We start from the raw sequence: 19,429 nt of genomic DNA on the forward strand, positions 1-19,429 counted from the left end.
CTGTGCACATTTAGAAGGCACTTGCTATATACCTGCTAAGAGCACACTTTGTGACTGCCAGGTTTATAATTCTGTATATGTCTGGACATATCCCTTATAGTGCCATAGGCTTCAAATGTGGATATGCATGCAAATGTATACTTTTGATATAACCTTGGCAGGGTGCCTCCTTTTTTTTTTTTCTTCTGTGAAATCAGTTAAAAAAATGTACACCGTAAAAGTCCCTTCCGGGGCCCAGTGGGCACGCAAACCCACCATTATTACACTTAAAGGGGTTATCCTGTGACTAATGTTAAATGATAATACATGACAATCTTTCTAACAAAGCTAGAACCAGCCCTGTACCTCACATGGATCCAGAGATCTCCCCATTCATTGTTCTGCTAGATTTATATCAAGCTGACCGCTCGGGGGAGTGTCTCTTCTGCTGCAGCTCAGGGGGCGTGTCTGTGCTCTCCCTATCACAGCTCAGGAGGCGTGTCTCAGCGCTGCCTATCACAGCTCAGGAGGCAGTTGAAGGAAGAAACACAGAACATGTGCAGGAGTCTCATAGGAATGAATGGATAGCAAGCAGCGCATGCGGGGTGTGCTCTTGACTTCCTGGCAGGGGTGGATTAAGTGCATGATAGGCCCGGGGCTGTCTACCCAACTCGGGCCCCTCCCTCCATTTTAGTTAAAAAAAAAAAAAAATCTGTATGAAGAGGCTGCGGTGCTTCGTGTGCGCCACAGTCCCTTCCTAGGCCATATGACATCACATTCATCGTTACATGGCCTAGGTGCAGCTCAGTTCCATCTAAGTGATTGGGGCTGAGCTGCGCAGTGCTATCAAATGGACAGAGTTGTGCTTTGTAAGGAGCAAAGAGGCTGTGGCGCTCACTGGAACATCGCGGTCTCCTCAAACAGCTGATTGGTGGGGGTGCCAGGAGTACAGATGTCATAGATGTTACCTGCAGTCCTATGTAACACCCCGCATAACACAGTGAACTGTTGTGTCATGTGGGTTGTTTGATAGGACTGCAGGGAACATCTACTACCTTATCTGCACACAGTTATCACTGTTATCTGGGCTGTGACATAGGACTGCAGGGGACATCTACAAATTAAAGTTTTAGTTGCCAAATTTTAAATACATATGATTATGATAAAAAAAAAGACTTGGAGGGGAAGATGAGACGCCGGTCACAGTAGTGAGCCAGCTCTACATATAGGGGAATACAGCACCACATACCTGTTACTTCCAGTGGCATCTCCTGTCATGTAGACCTTCTCCGTTTGACCCAGAACGCCAAAGTCTTTCTTTCAGTTGCATCTCGTCTCCACAGTTTGTTACACAGACATGTTAGATTTCTCATAATTGGGGTCATTTATCAAACTGGTGTAAAGAAGAACTGGCTTAGGTGCTCCTAGCAACCAATCAGATTCCACCTTTCATTTTCCAAAGGCGCTGTCAAACGAAAGGTGGATTCGGTTATGGGCTACTAAGCCAGTTCTACTTTACACCAATTTGATTAATTATCCCAAAGGTCCCTTTAGTGTCTACAGCAGTTATAATGTCCCATAGAGTGCCCCCAGTAATGGCACCCTATATTGTGCTCCAGGTAATAATGCCTGTATAGTGTCCCCTAATAGCAGCGCCCACCACAGTGATTTGCCCCCATGTCCCCCTGTGACCCCCAAAGTTGGCACACACAGAAAAAAAAAAAACACTAAAAGCGAATACTTACCTGTGTCGGTGTTGGTGAGGCAGGTGCGTAAACTTTGTCCTGCATCATGGCACAGGCGCGCGATGATATCATGCATGCCTGCGCCGGGATTATACTACCACATAGGCCTACTAGGAACTATGCGCTCCCGTGCCCCGCCGCAGTATGTGGGTGTTCAGGTCTGCATTGGGGCCCCCCAGCGATGTCTGCCTGGGCTACCGACCCAAACCCCCCTATGTTAATCCACTGTTGCTTCAGGGGCCCTGTACTGGAGATGCAGTAGGAGTGGGTCCCACACCCATATTACATTGATGGCACATCCTTGTGATACACCCTCAATGTCCCAGATGGGAATACATGATCAACTCTATTAAACCAAGCATACTGCCTAGTCGAGTTGGTCGTGCTGATTAAAACAATACCTTTGTTATATCTGTAGGTAGAACCAATGCCAAGAGATCTACATTTGTATCAATATGTAAATGAGCGGGTTCTAACACCAAGGGGCTGGACTGAGCCCTTGGAGCACTGCTCCCTCCTCCATGATTGACAGAGCTAGATATCTCATTTAGATTTTTGTGCCTGTGTGAATGAAAAAGAAAAACCTGCTAACACTGGGGACAAACTGGTCTGATAAATATACTGGAACAAGTAGTCATAAGTGGTCCAGCATTGTGAATGCAGAATAAGGCCTCATGCACAGGACCGTATGTATTTTGCGATCCGCAAAAATTACGGATGACGTCCGTGTGCACTCCGTATTTTGCGGAATGGAACAGCTGGCCCCTAATAGAACAGTACTATCCTTGTCCTTAATGCGGACAATAATGGGACAGGTTCTAATTTTTTGCGGAACGGACATACGGAAACTGAATGCACACGGAGTAACTTCCGTTTTTGTTTTTTGTGGACCCATTGATAAGAATGATTTCGTATACGGTCCGCAAAAAAAACAGAACAGACACTGAAAGAATATACGTTCGTGTGCATGAGGCCTAAGGCATTGGTGTCAGTGTGTCAGCAAAATCTTTCATTCCAATATGAATGCATGATTTGTGAACGTACTCTGGAATCTATGTGGGTGGCAGCGGAGCATCTGGGCCAGAGAGAGGGCAGTAACAGGAGGAGAACATATCATCCTAACAATCCTCCAAGCAGCTGCGCTCCTCCTAGCTGAGAGTGGAAGAGCACATCAAGTGCTGGGACCCGCTGGCACCGTGGGGGTCAAGGACTGCATGGTGGGCAGAGACCCTGGTTACCATGGCAAGGGCTGAAGACACTGCTCTCGCACAGGTCTCGGCAGCATCCTGTTGAGATCAAAGTGCAATAGCCAATGATATCGTGGTCCAAAACCAGATCAAGCACTGAGAGCCAATTTCCAAGGGCTAGCGTCGGCATCATTGCTGAAAGCACGGCACTCCTGCATGGCTCTGGTCTTCACTGACTGCACATGTCCATAGGTAGGTGGCCATAATTGTAGAGAAACTCATTAGCATAAATCTAGAACCAATACATCTCTTTTATCTAATGAAGTCCTGAGTTGAGGGAGTAGCAGTGTAGAATGCAGGCTATAGTCTGGAGATATATTATATTATATCTCACACTAGTCACACCAATAAATGTTTATTTTCTGTAATTCTCAAAAATGCTGTCTTTTTTCTTTTTAGAGAAGTGTGAGATGTTTCTTGAGCTGTTTGGCAACAGTATGGTCCGTAGTAAGACTGCAGCATACCTACAAGACCAGTGTGCGCTGTTCATTAAATGCATCACCGATCCCGAGTACCAACAGGGTGTCCTCCCGTTCCTGAATATGACTTCACTTAAGGTAGGTCTGTGTTATATGGAACCTGTCACGATGGTGTCTGAGCTGCAGGCAGCATGTACTAGAGCAGGAGAAGCTGAGCAGATTGATATATATCAATGTGGGTAAAGATTCAGTATAACTTTATATTTCACTCATTTATATTCCTGTTCATTCGGGGCTTTGAAGTCCAGGAGGCGGTCCTATCAGTGATTGACAGCCATCTCTGTATACACAGCCATAGTGATTGACAGCCTTCCCTCTGATGGGACCGCCTCTTGGACTTCAAAGCCCATGGAGAGCAGGAATTTAAAGTTATAATGAAACTTTTTCCATAAAACTAATGTATATCAATCTGCTCATTTTTCATGGTGACGGGTTCACTTTAAAAGGGTTATACAGGTTTTTAAATGATGGCAGATCCTTGGGATAAGCCAATATAAAGCCTCATTCACATGTCAGTGTTTTGGTCGGTGATTCCATCAGGGATTGCGAGCCAAAACCAGGAGTGAAGGCTACAGACACATAAGGTAGAACGGAAAGATCTGCACCCATTCTGTGTTTAGAGCTGCACCTGGTTTTGGTTCACAATCACTGATGTGTGAATGAGGCATAAGGGTGCATTCACATGACCGTATGTATTTTGCGCTCCACAAAACGTGGATCCATAAAAACTATGGAGGACATCTGTGTTGCATTATTTTTTATATTTTTTGGCTGTCTGCATCTTTTGCGGCCCCATTGAAATGAATGGGTTTGCACCCGTTGCGCAAAATTGGAGAATGGGTCCACACCCATTCATACGACCGTGTGAATGGGCCCTTAGACTGATGGGGTTGCAATTCTCTGCAGCCCTGCCAATCACTTGGTTGAAGGGTCTGCAGCGCTTGGGCAAGTACTGCAGTCTCTTATTTGTCTACGTGGGGTTTTACACTGGTTCATACTCCAGATGTATAACTTTTCTTAGTGGTGGTTACTGGTTTTGCAACTTTGTCCTGTTCCCTTTAAACAGAACATACTCAGGCTTGCCAACTGTCTGGACAGTCTGTAAAAATAGGTGCCATTTTTCCTGTAAAAAATAGATCTGTCTGTGAATTATTCTGTGAAGTTTTATTTGCTAAAACCACAATAGCCCTTTAAAGAGAACCAGTCACTGTAAAATGCAGTCTGCAGGCAGGATATTATAGAGCAGGAGGAGCAGAGCAGATTGATGTATAGTTTTGTGGGAAAAGATTCTGTAAAACTTACAATCTATACATAAAACTTGTAATTTGTGGATTTAAATCTTTCACATTTTCAAACTGCACATTTGCGACCTTCTAACCGCCACTTGCGCACATAATTTTGTGGCGTTTCTCTGCCAGCTTCGCCACTTAGGGAGCGTCTCCAGCCGCCCTACTACACTTCCCTTCTACTCCAGTCTTCTGGCATGGAAGAAAACTGAAATCTACGCGTCCGGCTGTGATAGATATCAGAATTTGTGAATTTCTGACGAGGCGTACACCGCCAGGCTATGATAAATCTCCCCCCATCGTGTTTGTGTGACTGTAGTGCAAGGTGCTGGTATGCAGGTGTAGACTGCTGGATATCCTGTAGTATAGGCATGGCTGGTGGGGGATAATATGAATAACTGGGGAACACAGTGGTCACTCCGGCGGGTACATTTCTCTATGTAGCTTAATACATCAAGGCGTTCTGTAATAAAGTGATCCTGAAATGAACGTCTCCATTGTTCTAGATAATGTATTCTAAATGAATGCATGGAAATGCCGCTCCCTCGTGGTTCATTTGAGAATCTTTTTCAGCTCCTTATTTGTATTAATCACTTGTCTTTGCAGGCATTATATATATCTATATATCCCGCTACTCAAAATATAAGCACAATTCCTTTCCTAGTTTTACATTTGGAAAAAAACCTCTAGCTTTGTATAGGATCCTTTACATTGAATGTCAGACTTTGAACACTAAAATCTAAATGATTTGATGCTGGTTCGCTGCTACCACTAGATGGACCATTTCAAACTGTGTACATTGAAACCTATTTATACAGAATGTAGAAGGCTACTAAGCTCCCTCTAGTGCAGTGGTTCTCAACCTTTCTAAAGCCGTGACCCTTTAATACAGTTCCTCATGTTGTGGTGACCCCCCAACCATTACATTTTTTTCCTTGCTACGTCATAACTAATTTTGCTACTGTTATGAATTGTAATGTAAATATCTGATATGCAGGATGTATTTTTATTGCTACAAATTGAACATAATTAAAGCAGAGTAATTAATCACAAAGACATCCACAGATCCCCCCCCCCCCCCCCCCTAAACAGTGCCATCCACAGATCTCCCCCCTAAACAGTGCCATCCACAGATCTCCCCCCCCATCCTCCCCTAAACAGTGCCATGATGGCACTGTTTAGGGGAGGGGGGATCTGTGGATGGCACTGTTTAGGGGAGGGGGGGGATCTGTGGATGGCACTGTTTAGGGGAGGGGGGGATCTGTGGATGGCACTGTTTAGGGGAGGGGGGGGATCTGTGGATGGCACTGTTTAGGGGAGGGGGGGGGGGGGGATCTGTGGATGGCACTGTTTAGGGGAGGGGGGGGGGGATCTGTGGATGGCACTGTTTAGGGGAGGGGGGGGGATCTGTGGATGGCACTGTTTAGGGGAGGGGGGGATCTGTGGATGGCACTGTTTAGGGGAGGGGGATCTGTGGATGGCACTGTTTAGGGGAGGGGGATCTGTGGATGGCACTGTTTAGGGGAGGGGGATCTGTGGATGGCACTGTTTAGGGGAGGGGGGATCTGTGGATGGCACTGTTTAGGGGAGGGGGGATCTGTGGATGGCACTGTTTAGGGGAGGGGGGATCTGTGGATGGCACTGTTTAGGGGAGGGGGGATCTGTGGATGGCACTGTTTAGGGGAGGGGGGATCTGTGGATGGCACTGTTTAGGGGAGGGGGGATCTGTGGATGGCACTGTTTAGGGGAGGGGGGGGATCTGTGGATGGCACTGTTTAGGGGAGGGGGGGGATCTGTGGATGGCACTGTTTAGGGGAGGGGGGGATCTGTGGATGGCACTGTTTAGGGGAGGGTGGATGGCACTGTTTAGGGGAGGGTGGATGGCACTGTTTAGGGGAGGGTGGATGGCACTGTTTAGGGGAGGGGGGGGGGATCTGTGGATGGCACTGTTTAGGGGAGGGGGGGGATCTGTGGATGGCACTGTTTAGGGGAGGGGGGGGATCTGTGGATGGCACTGTTTAGGGGAGGGTGGATGGCACTGTTTAGGGGAGGGTGGATGGCACTGTTTAGGGGAGGGGGGGGGGGGATCTGTGGATGGCACTGTTTAGGGGAGGGGGGGGATCTGTGGATGGCACTGTTTAGGGGAGGGGGGGGATCTGTGGATGGCACTGTTTAGGGGAGGGGGGGATCTGTGGATGGCACTGTTTAGGGGGGGGGGGGGGGGGATCTGTGGATGGCACTGTAGGCGGATCTGTGGATGGCACTGCCATCCACAGATCTCCCTCCCCGACGCTCACAGCAGTATATTTATAAACTAATCAGTAACTACTTTAACTTTGCTCATTGCTGAGCTCTTTACTTTGATTATAATTTATTTGGCTATGGGATATCTTATCTTACTTTGTCTTAGCTCCGGTAATAGCAGGCAGTGCGGGGGCGCTCACTCACTGACGTCACGCGCCTGCGCCGCCTAGTGGGAGGAGCAGGCGCGTGACGTCAGTGAGTGAGCGCCGCCCCCCGCACTGCCTGCTATTACCGGAGCTAAGACAAAGTAAGATAAGATATCCCATAGCCAAATAAATTATAATCCAAGTAAAGAGCTCAGCAATGAGCAATGATTAAAGTTAAAGTAGTTACTGATTAGTTTATAAATATACTGCTGTGAGCGGCGTGGCCCTGTATATTCTAACCCCCAGGCAAGCGTCCCCGTTACCATGGGAACGCCTGGGGGTTAGAATATACCATCGGATCTTCTGAGTTACTCAGCCGCAAAACAAGCACCGGCGACCCCCTGGAAAGGGCCGATCGACCCCCAAAGGGGTCGCGACCCCTAGGTTGAGAACCGCTGCTCTAGTGGAACGTGCAATGGACCTCAATGTGTGTTTTAGGGCTCATTCACCATTCGCCGCGCCCGTGTTGTGGACTGCAAATAGCGGTCAGCAGTGTGAATGCCATATATTGTGGTGTGTATCCATTGACTTGAATGGGTCCACAATCCGCAAAAGATAGGACATGTCCTTTCTTTTGCCGTATTTTGCGGATTGCAGACCCATTCAAGATTCAAGTCAATGGGTCTGTATCCACAGCACTGAGTTCACATGGCCTGTGTGTGTGTATGTATATGTATATGTATATGTATATATATATATATATATATATATATATATATATATATATATATATATTAAAAACCACATGGTGAATGTGAAGAAACCGCCCAAAAAACAATAGCAGAGTTGCAGACGTGTTTTTGAGGTGATGGCGTGAAAAAAAAAAAAAAACATTTTTATATCTACACCCTAAAATGATGCCATGAAAAAATAAAGCTGATCTTGCAAAAAAAAAGCCCTCATACGTCAACAAAAAAACAAACTTATGGCTTTCGAAATGCAGTTACAGACATGGCCTTTTTTGTTTGAGCTGTCGCCCCTCCTGACATGACTGTTTAGTAAGTACTTGCATTCTCCATGTAATGATTCTGGAGGAGCCATTCTAATAGCTCTATGTTGTGCCATTCCTTTATTTTTTCTACTAGACTTTTCTGAATAGCCATCAGCTTGTAGTAAAGGTACAGCTGGGTGTTACCATTGGGGGTGTGTCCCTGCACAGTCCGACACCAGCAGCACTGATTGGACAGTCAGACACACCTGCTCCAGAATTGGTCCTCTTTAAAGGGGTTGTCCACCTTTCAGCTATTAATGACCTAGCCTCTGTATAGGCATCGACATCGGTGGTGACCCGGACCCCTCACTGGTCTACCTGAAAAGTAACCATACTGTGTAGTGGCCTGGTCGGCGTAGTGCAGCTCGGCTCCCATTCCAGTGAACAGGAGCTGAGCTGCAGTAACCCAGCATGACCACTACACTAAGAATGGCACTGTGCTGCTGGCTCTGTTCCAGTGTCGACGGCTGCTTGGTGGGGGTGCCGGGAATGGGACCCCCACTGTCCTGATGTTGATTACCCTTAGGGATAGGTCATCCATATCCATCTGTGACTCAGAAAAGCCCTTTAAGGGGTTAATGCACAAGTAATCTTCAGTGCTGGACAGTGAATGGGTGCAGATCATGCGGTCATACCGTACAGGAACGGTTTCACATCTGCAGTGCTGGGCTGACCAGAACCGGTGCAGTTACCTTCTCCTGGGTATCCCCTACTACTGCCTTATCGATGTTTTAGTGACCGCTTTCTCTCTTGCTGACCTCCCTAATCTGGTTCTATGAAACACCTGGAACCCTGGTTGGAGAAGCCCTAACCCAGAGGATCAGAGGTGTAACTGTAATTCACCCATGTAGGTATGACTGGTGTAATTACAGGACCCTGCTGGATGAATGGACAGTCTGATGTGGCATCTGTAGATTATTTTATCGCCTTCCACGCAGTTTGTTCTACCTCTAAAGAGGTGCTTGTCCTCCATAGAGTGGAGCTGCCCATTTCACCTTTGGATAACTCTTGACATGTTGCTTTCTTTGCGAGATGCTGCAGGTTGTCGGCCATATCATTCTCAGAATCCCATCACTGATGCAGATGCCTCTTGGCAAAGCCATGTCGGGAAGCTTACCGAATGTCAGTACTGCGTGCATCTGTGATGTTCTGGAAAAGAAAATGCATGTTTGTAAGTCTGCCGCCAAACTGAATGTAGAGCAATATTTCCAAGACTGAGAGATCACTCGATACTATGCTAAAAATGTCCTAGAAGTCTACAAAACACAAGTTCAACGAGCCTTTGGGCTTTCTTTTAAAGGGATATCTCGTGCACGAACCTGTTGGTATAATGAAGTCATCCCAGCAATCATCTGATCGCCACAAGTCAGATCAGAAACTCTGGTATCAACAGGGGAAGTTACAGCAAGCAAGGTGTTAACTCCTACAGTGGTCGCAGCCGGGGGAAATCTTAAATGACTGGATGACCATGTAAAGGCTGATTCACACAACTGTGCTCGGTCCATGTGTCCGCTCAGACCGATTGCGGCTCCCCAGACCCAAACTTACTGCGTCCTAGTGATTTATGATGGTCTGTTCATGGATCTATTATACTGTACTCACATGATGATGTGAGTACGGTACAGTAGACTGCCAATCAGATAGGAACTCCCTGCCTCATAAATCACTATGATGCAGTCAGTTCAGCTCAGGGGAGCCACAGCCGACACATGAGCCATGCTTCCCCGACTAAGCATTTGTCTTGTGAGGGTAGGGCTACACTGGTTGCACGACAGCCGCCAAAGCCAGGTTCGCTGAATAGCAGTGATCCTATAGAAGTGAATGGGATCACCTACCCCATCTCAAGAAATCCAACACTGCTGAATTTCTTGTGACTGGCATGGCGATCCCATTCATTTCTAACGCTACCTATAGAACCTGACTGCGATGGCTGTCGTACCATGAATCAGCCCGATTACTGTACAATACTGGGCCAAGTCGGTTAGAAGAGGAGCCACTATTTCTTAGCTGCTTTCCATTCTGGATGATGGGATGACCATGTAATAATATGGCTTGGCAAAACGTCAGAAGGCGGGATGCTATTTCTTGGTGACTCTTCACACTGGATGATAGAAGGGGAGGTAACCCCCTTGGGAACCCCTTCTATTATGTCCATCTGCTAAGGTTTGTCATATTGACAAGGGTGTCTTGTCGAAGAACACATGTAAATGTAAAATATAGAGATGGATAGATGGAGACATAAATATGTCTCACGACCACAGGATAGTACTTGGGGATACTTTCACCCCAACGACACCCCTGATTCTTAATGGTTTATTGCAGAAAGCTCCCCATTATGACCCTCAAAGAAAACAGGTCTGGGAGTTGGTGAAAATTGAGAGAAGTAGAATGTGACGCCTCATTTCTTGGCTCTGTGTAGATTTCCATTAATTTCCATATATTGATTGCTCCAAAAAAACATGAGCTCGACTTCTTCTCACTATTGTGATGGCTCCGCAGCCGCTGATTAGGTAATTTCTGCCTCTCCAGTTTAGCTTTATTATTCCGGAGGCCGCTTTCATCTTCTCATAAGAATGGACAAAAGAGGCTTTCATCAAATGGGACACGATTTGTTTCCTAGCATGTCTGGCATATGAAAATGGATCAGCGGCTCCTTCCTAAAAGCCTTTTCATGGAAATTAGAGGTAAAATAGTTAAAGACTGGTACTCAGACAGCTTATTGGTGTCATTACAGCGGTTGGTGAATAACTCCATAATGCTCGTAAGTGGAATCTACATTTTTTTTTATTTTTATTTTTTCCTGAAGGAGGCGTTCTTGGCTCATTGTTGCTAATGAAGGACTATCAGGAGTAACACAAAGTATGAGGCCTTTATGTGTATGTGCAAAGTGTTTGAGTAGTTTGTCAGGTTAGCGGTTCCATCAGTGTCCTGCAGCTGGTTAGGACTCGGACACATGACTGTTTGCGTCCACATCGGATTCTTAGGTACTTTTTGCAGATTGCCCACAGACCCATTTGTTTCTGTGGGTCCGTTAAAAAAATAAAATAAATGGACAGCATCCGGATATTATCCATGTACTGTCTGCATCCGTGTGGCAGTTCCGCACATAACAGAACATGTCTCCCTTTTGTGGACAAGAATAGGCAGTTTTATTAGGAAAATGGGGCATGCACACGGCCGGATCCCCGGGGCAGCAAAGTGTGACTCAGTGCCTGCTTGTCAATGAAGGAGACCTCTGCTATTACATGCAGCAATCTCCTCTATAGTACGGGGAGGAGCGATCACTAATGCCACCACTCGTCCTCATAGACTCATTGTTTGCCAGCAGCAGAGCTTGTTTAGACAGCATGATCTGCTGCCGCAAGTGATTATTTTTGTCAGAAATGACTTATGACCTGATAAGCAAGCGTTTCGCTAACTCGTCAGGTAATTGGCAGCACTTTTACACTGCCAGATAATCGCTAATGAGTATTCCTATGAACGCTTGTTAGTGATTATCTGGCGGATTCTCGGCCTGTGTAAAGGGCCCTTAAGAGTTAAATCTGCTTTGTATGAACCTAACCCTAGTGGGGGTTAAGCGCCTACATGGCAGCCACTGATTCCCCTGCTCCAAAACCATCCATGTCTCTTGTGTTAGAAAGTGCATTACAAATGTTTATTCTTGTTTTCCCTTATGCCCATGACAGCACCCTTGAGAGAGCCCGCCTCTATCCAGGACAGGAAACGGGAACTTCCGTGGAGAGCTTCTTAAGGAGGGACCCGGCCTCTATCCACCAGTTCCTGTTTCCTGTCCTATGGATAGGACGCTTCTCTGGAGAGCTTTAAATGGCTGCAGGGCCCCGCCGGTGTTTTTGAATTTAACCATAGGGTTTACCTGGTGCGGCGTAAGTCTCCTCTTGGAGCCGCCCTAAGTCTGGACGAACACCCTTCCCGGTCCTAGCTGTCGCCATATTATCATCTGCTGGCAGTTCCGGCGGTACCGCTGTCACGCTGTATCCTCCTGGCGGTGTTCGGGGCCTGTTCTCCCTGGCATGCAGCATCCCTGGTAGGATTACAGAGGGGGCAGGTGCGCAGTGAGAACCGGAAGTGACGCGTGCGCGACTTACGGTGTTTGGAACGCACAGCGTCCCGGAAGTCAGCGCTGCAGGCCGCAGAGTGGATGGTGGTGAGGACTGAACCGGGAGTATTTAACTCCGCTCAGTGCGCAGGTGGAAGGGTGCCAGCCAGAGGACTTCTGCAGACCCCATATATGGAAAACCCTCCATCGCTGGACCTTACCATGGAAGAAGAGGGTGATCAGCGCACTGAAAACCAGGACAACTATGATTCCAGATCGGTACTCCTGGTGGGGTAAGGGGGTTAATCCCCAACCCTTTTTATATTTTATACTAAGAGGGTCTTTTTTTCTGTTTGTCCCTAGAATATAAAAAAGCTATTCTCGCATGAGGACACAGACTCCTTACTTAAAGCCATTAGGGCTACAATAAAGGTGGACGAGACCAAAGAGCAGAGGACAGTTCAGCAGATCATGTTCGGTGACTTGGGTCACAAGAAATCTAGGGTTTTCCCAATAAATGAGAATGTAAAGTTTCTAATACAAAAAGAATGGAAAAAAACTGATGAAAAATATCCGTTTGAAGGGGAATGCTCTAACTGGGATAGACCACCAAAAATAGATGCGCCGATAGCCAAGATGTCCAAAAAATCAGCGTTACGATTTGAGGACCTGGGGGGCCTAAAGGACCCTATGGACAGAAGGGCAGAATTGTTTCTTAAAAACGCCTGGGAAGCCTCCACCCAGGCATTTAAACCTAACATTGCCGCTACTTCCACAGCAAGATCCCTTTAAATATGGTTACAGGACCTAGAAACGCATATAGAAGACAAAACCCCAAGGGAACAGCTGCTAGAGGTTTTCTCCACAATCCTAAAGGCCGTCAGATGCATCTGCAGATGCCTTAAAATTAAGCGCTAGATCTGCGGCTTTAGCTAACTCCGCCAGAAGAGCGGTTTGGTTAAAAGGATGGTCAGGAGACACTGGGTCAAAGAACAAATTATGTGCTGTACCGTGCCAGGGCGACTTTTTATTCGGATCTGTCCTTGACTACCTTTTTAGAAAAGGTCGCAGATGACAAAAAAGGGTTCCCCTCCAGCAGACCCACAAATAACCGCCAGTCTTCGTAAAAACAAAGAATAATTTCCGAGATAAAAGACAGATACTGGAGGGATAACAGAAATGGGAAAGAAAAAGGTCTCCTTTTCAGCTCCCAGTCCAGTAACCGTTCCAAGTCTACACAACAATGACGGTGCCAGTCCTGTGGGGGGGAAGGTTCTCTCCCTTCCTTCAGGCTTGGGAATCTATTTCCGCAAGCCCTTGGATTCTAGGGGTAATAGACGGATTCTGTCTAGAATTTGCCTCTTCCCCACCGGAAAGGATAAAAATTATGAAACTCGACGGTAACTCTTTAAGAAACCAGGCCTTAAAACAAGAAGTGTTTTCCCTATTGGCGAAAAAAGTCCTAATAGAGGTTCCAGAATCAGAAAGGGGGAAGGGGTTCTATTCCCTTTTTTCTGGTTCCCAAACCAGATGGAACCCTCAGGATGATAATAAACCTAAGGCCTCATGCACACGACCGCTTTTTTTTTCGTTCCGCAAAAACTGGGTCCGTAGGTCCGTGATTCGTTTTTTCTTCCGTGGGTCTTCCTTGATTTTTGGAGGATCCACGGACATGAAGGAAAAAGTCGTTTTGGTGTCTGCCTGGCTGTGCGGAGCCAAACGGATCCGTCCTGATTTACAATGCAAGTCAATGGAGACGGATCTGTTTGACGTTGACACAATATGGTGCAATTGCAAACAGATCCGTCCCCCATTGACTTTCAATGTAAAGTCAGGAGTCCCTATTATACCATCGGATCGGAGTTTTCTCCAATCCGATGGTATATTTTAACTTGAAGCATCCCCATCACCATAGAATATACCATCGGATTTGAGTTAGATCGTGAAAACTCATATCCGACAGTATATTCTAACACAGAGGCGTTCCCATAGTGATGGGGACGCTTCAAGTTAGAATATACTACGAACTGTGTACATGACTGCCCCCTCCTGCCTGGCAGCACCCGATCTCTTACAGGGGGCTGTGATCCGCACAATTAAACCCTCAGGTGCCCCTCCCTCCCCTGTATTACTGTTCTTTCATTGGTGGCCAGTGGGCCCCCCCCTCCCCCTCCTAATTAAAATTCCCCCCCCCCTTTCTTATTGGTGGCAGCGGAGAGTTCCGAACGGAGTCCCAGTTTAATCGCTGGGACTCGATCGGTAACCATGGCAACCAGGATGCTACTGCAGTCCAGGTTGCCATGGTTACTTAGCAATTTTAGAAGCATTATACTTACCTTCGCTGTCTGTGACGGGCCGGGCGCTCCTCCTACTGGTAAGTGAAAGGTCTGTGCGGCGCATTGCTTATAGCACAGACCTGTCACTTACCAGTAGGAGGAGCGCCCGGCCGGTCACAGACATTGCAGGTAAGTATAATGCTTCTAAAAATTGCTAAGTAACCATGGCAACCAGGACTGCAGTAGCGTCCTGGTTGCCATGGTTACCAATCGGAGCCCCAGCGATTAAACCTTGACTCCAATCGGAACTCTCCGCTGCCACCAGTGATGGGGGGGGGGGGGGGGAGGATTTTAATTAGGGGGGGGGGGGGGGAGGATTTTAATTAGGAGGGGGGGGGGGGATTTTAATTAGGGGGGGGGGGGAGGATTTTAATTAGGGGGGGGGGGGAGGATTTTAATTAGGAGGGGGGGGGGGGGATTTTAATTAGGGGGGGGGGGAGGATTTTAATTAGGGGGGGGGAGGATTTTAATTAGGGGGGGGGGGGAGGATTTTAATTAGGAGGGGGGGCCCACTGGCCACCAATGAATGTACAGTAATACAGGGGAGGAGGGGTGTACCCCCCTGCTGCCTGGCAACACCTGATCTCTTACAGGGGGCTATGATACGCACAATTAACCCCTCAGGTGCGGCACCTGAGGGGTTAATTGTGCGGATCACAGCCCCCTGTAAGAGATCGGGTGCTGCCAGGCAGCAGGGGGCAGTCATGTACACAGTTCTTAGTATAGTCTAACTTGAAGCGTCCCCATCACTATGGGAACGCCTCTGTGTTAGAATATACTGTCGGATCTGAGTTTTCACTTCGTGAAAACTCAGCTCTGAAAAATCTTTTATGCAGACGGATCTGCGATCAGTCTGTGTGAAAGTAGCCTACGGATCACGGACGCGGATGCCACTCTTGTGCGCTTCCGTGTTTTTTCACGGACCCTTTGACTTGAATGGGTCCGTGAACCGTTGTCCGTCAAAAAAATAGGACAGGTCATATTTTTTTGATGGACAGGAAACACGGATCACGGCCGCGGATGAACAACGGTGCATTTTCCGAGTTTTCAACGGACCCATTGAAAGTCAATGGGTCCTCAGAAAATCACGGAAAACGGAACAACGGCACACAACGGTCGTGTGCATGAGGCCTAAGACAGCTAAACCAGTTCCTCACGTACTAGAAGTTCCGAATGGAATCGATACAATCCACAATAAAACAGCTTTTTCCGAAATGTGTGATGTCAACTCTCGACATAAAGGATGCATATTATCACATCCCGATCCACTCAGACTCCCAGAGGTTCCTGAGGGTAGCGATTTCTCATGGACGGAGAGAGCCATCATTTTCAATACAGAGCGCTTCCTTTTGGGGTATCCCAGGCACCCAGGCTGTTCACCAAGCTAATGGCGGAGGTGATGGCTCATAAAAGAGAGAAGGATATCCTAGCGATACCCTACCTAGATGACATATTGGTTGTGGCAGAATCAGCAAGCATCCTGTCCTCCCAACCTCTCAGAAGTAATCAAAATATTAGGGAAGCTAGGATGGCAGATAAATTGGGAGATATCAAACTTAACTCCATCAAAAAGCTGTGTGTTCCTAGGCCTAATTCTGGACTCTATAAACCAACGCTGCCTGCTTCCCCAGAGCAAAGTCTCCAAAATTCTGGAAGGTGTACAATCTTTAATTACATCAAGACACAGAACAATCAGCAAGGGATAGCAGTGTTGGGCAGGATGACGTCCACAATCCCTGCAGTCAAATGGGCATTACTACATTCTTGGAAACTCCAATGGCAAATTCTGAAAGAATGGCAGGGGTCCCTATCCCCCTTGGAGGCCCAACTGCATCTTCCATCCCACGTTATCCAGTCCCTGCAGTGGTGGTTAGATCCATCAAACCTATCTCAAGGTCTCCTCTGGGATATGCAGGAGCAGATCTCAATTACAACAGATGCCAGTCCCATGGGTTGGGGTGCTTACTGCTAGGTAGAAGTCGCTCAGGGAGAATGGTCTCCTCAAGAGAAAAGAGACTCTCAAAACACAAGAGTTAAGAGCGGTACTACAGTAGTGTCCTATTTTAAATAGGCAAGGCGGGACAAGGTCCGAAGTCCTCATGTCACTTACAGAAGAGATCTTCTCTATAATCATCCCTTCAGTCAGCTTCATAAAAGAGGTGCAGAAAACGGAAAAGCAGATTTTCTAAGCCAAAATCTCCTACATCAAGGAGAATGGTTTCTGAATCAGACAGTATTAAATCAGATAATACATCTCTGGGGCAAACCCTTGATTGACATGTTTGCAAACAAAGAAAATCGGAAATGTCATCTCTTTTCTCTAAATCCGGAGGATTCGCTAACAGGCTTAGACGCCTTCTCCCAAACCTGGCCAGACAACCTTCTATATCCCTTCCCACCAATAAGGCTTATTCCAAGGGTCCTACAGAAACTGAGGCGGCACAGGATGAGACTAATCCTGATCGCCCCTTCTGGCCCAGAAGGTCATGGTTCACCTGGCTACGCAAACTTTCAAAAATGGAACCATGGATTCTGCCAGACACGCAGGACTTGCTGCATCAGGGGCCAGTTTACCATCCGGAAATAAGCACCCTACACCTTGCTGCCTGGTATCTGAAAGGGCCATACTAGAAAAGAAGGGCCTGTCCGGAGATGTGATCAATACTCCCCTGTCGTGTAGAAAGGACACTACTTCGTCCATTTACTTAAGAGTATGGAAGAACTTCTTAAAATTCTCTGGTGTCCCAATAGACCCTTTGGACCCCCCTCCAATGCCTGTGGTTCTCGATTTTCTGCAAAGCAGCCTAGACAAAAAACTGAGAATCGGAACTCTAAAAGTTCACGTTTCAGCCCTTAGTGCATATTTTGACTCCCCCCTTAGCCAATCATACTTGGATAAGATTTTTTTTAAAGCAGTCAATCGTACTAGACAAATACCCAGAACATCCGCTCCTCCATGGGACCTCAACCTAGTTTTGTCCAGTATGATGGAGCCACCATTTGAACCTCTGCTAGACCTACCAGCAAAGATATATTATCCTTCAAAACTGCTTTTCTGGTGGCTATCACCTCGGCCAGACGAGTAAGCGAAATATCTGCCCTTTCTACTTTACCTCCTTACACTAAAATCTTGGATGACAGAGCAATTCTCAAACCAGACCCCTCTTTTCTTCCTAAAGTAGTCTCCTTTTTTCATAGATCACAAGACCTAGTCCTACCCTCCTTATGCCAAAAGCCGAATAATGAGAAAGAAATGAAATTGCACTGTTTAGATGTCAGGAGATGCCTTCTAAGATATTTGGAGCTGACTGGACCCTGGAGAAAGTCTTCTAGGCTCTTTGTGCAGTTTGCTGGGAAGAATAAAGGCGATAAGGTTACTTCCAGAACTCTTTCTAGATGAATTGTGGCAGCTATTTCCTTGGCCTACTCCTCAGTAGCGCAGCCCTGCCCTTTTAGGGTATGGGGCACACTCCACTAGGTCAGTCTCCACTTCCTGGGCAGAAAGAGCTGAAGCTTCCCTAGAACAAATCTGTAGGGCCGCTACTTGGAAATCACCTACTACCTTTTTCCATCATTACAAGCTGGATCTAGGCGGCAAGGATCAGTTATCCTTTGGAAGGAAAGTCTTGCAGGCTGTTATCCCTCCCTAAGTCTAGTTTCTATTCTTGTCATCTCTCAAGGGTGCTGTCATGGGCATAAGGGAAATACAAGATTACACTCACCGGTAATCACTTTTCCATTAGCCCATGACAGCACCCGCTATTATTCCCTCCCAAAAAAAAAAAAAAGAAAGTTGTTGGATTTTTGTATAAATTATAGGACAAGTTTCTCGCAAATAACTGGTGGATAGAGGCCGGGTCCCTCCTTTAAGAAGCTCTCCACGGAAGTTCTTGTTTTCTGTCCTGGATAGAGGCAGGCTCTCTCAAGGGTGCTGTCATGGGCTCATGGAAAAGTGATTACCGGTGAGTGTAATCTTGTATTTTCCAACCCAAAAAAACAGCAGCACCAATGTGAATGGTCTTATGGACATTGCCCATAGCAACACATTATGATGCAGGATTTATTTCTTATAGTGCTCCAAAAAAAAAGCTGCACGGTGACTTGTTGCTATTGACAACAAAGACAAGGGATGTTGTGTATGTGTGTGTGTGTGTGTGTGTGTTCTTAGAGCGTAAATCTGCCTCAAAGTATAGTCTAAGTATATATAGGAGCAAGGCCTGGAGAAAGAGTCAAATCGGGTAACTCCTTTTGTATCATAGGGCTCGGGGGTTGTCCAAGGCAGGAACAAAATGTTTGTCCTCATGTAGCTAGTAGCTCTATGTTCCTTCATTATCCCCTAAATCAGGCATCCTCAAACTGCGGCCCTCCAGCTGTTGCAAAACTACAACTCCCAGCATGCCCGAACAGACTACAGGTATCAGCCTACAGCAGGGCATTGTGGGAGTTGTAGTTTTACAACAGCTGGAGGGCCGCAGTTTGAGGATGCCTGCCCTAATGGCTGGAAATTTGTACCTGCCTTATTTTTGTGAAAGATTACGTTTGATTATTAGAAGTAATGCCAATGAAGTTATTTGAGAACCTTGCCACATGGCAAAGGCTTGCAGATATTGGCTGCTTCATACAAAGTGTAGGGGGGAGTTTTTTTTATTATTCTGAGGAATGCTACATTAAGGCCCCTTGCAGGCGAGCGGGTTAGGTCCGGATGCGTTCAGTGAAAAATGCTCTATTTCGCAAGTTCATACAGTTTTTATCGCGCGGGTGAAATGCGCATTGATGCATTTTTCACGCGTGTGATCTAAAACTGATTGTTTACAAACAACATCTCTAAGCAACCATCCGTGAAAAAACGCATTGCATCC

The 19,429-nt window shown here is 46.8% G+C and overlaps 1 protein-coding gene across 1 annotated transcript in view; it reads left to right on the plus strand.

Annotated features, from left to right (window-relative positions):
* Window positions 1-19,429, plus strand: part of DNAAF3 (dynein axonemal assembly factor 3) — a 78,727-nt gene that overhangs the window by 25,916 nt on the left and 33,382 nt on the right. The window contains exon 5 of the mRNA XM_040432417.1: window positions 3,371-3,528. Coding sequence (XP_040288351.1) covers window positions 3,371-3,528 — 158 coding nt within the window. The remainder of the gene's footprint in view (window positions 1-3,370; window positions 3,529-19,429) is intronic.

The sequence above is a fragment of the Bufo bufo genome, chromosome 1, assembly GCF_905171765.1.
Source record: "Bufo bufo chromosome 1, aBufBuf1.1, whole genome shotgun sequence".
Classification (NCBI taxonomy): domain Eukaryota; kingdom Metazoa; phylum Chordata; class Amphibia; order Anura; family Bufonidae; genus Bufo; species Bufo bufo.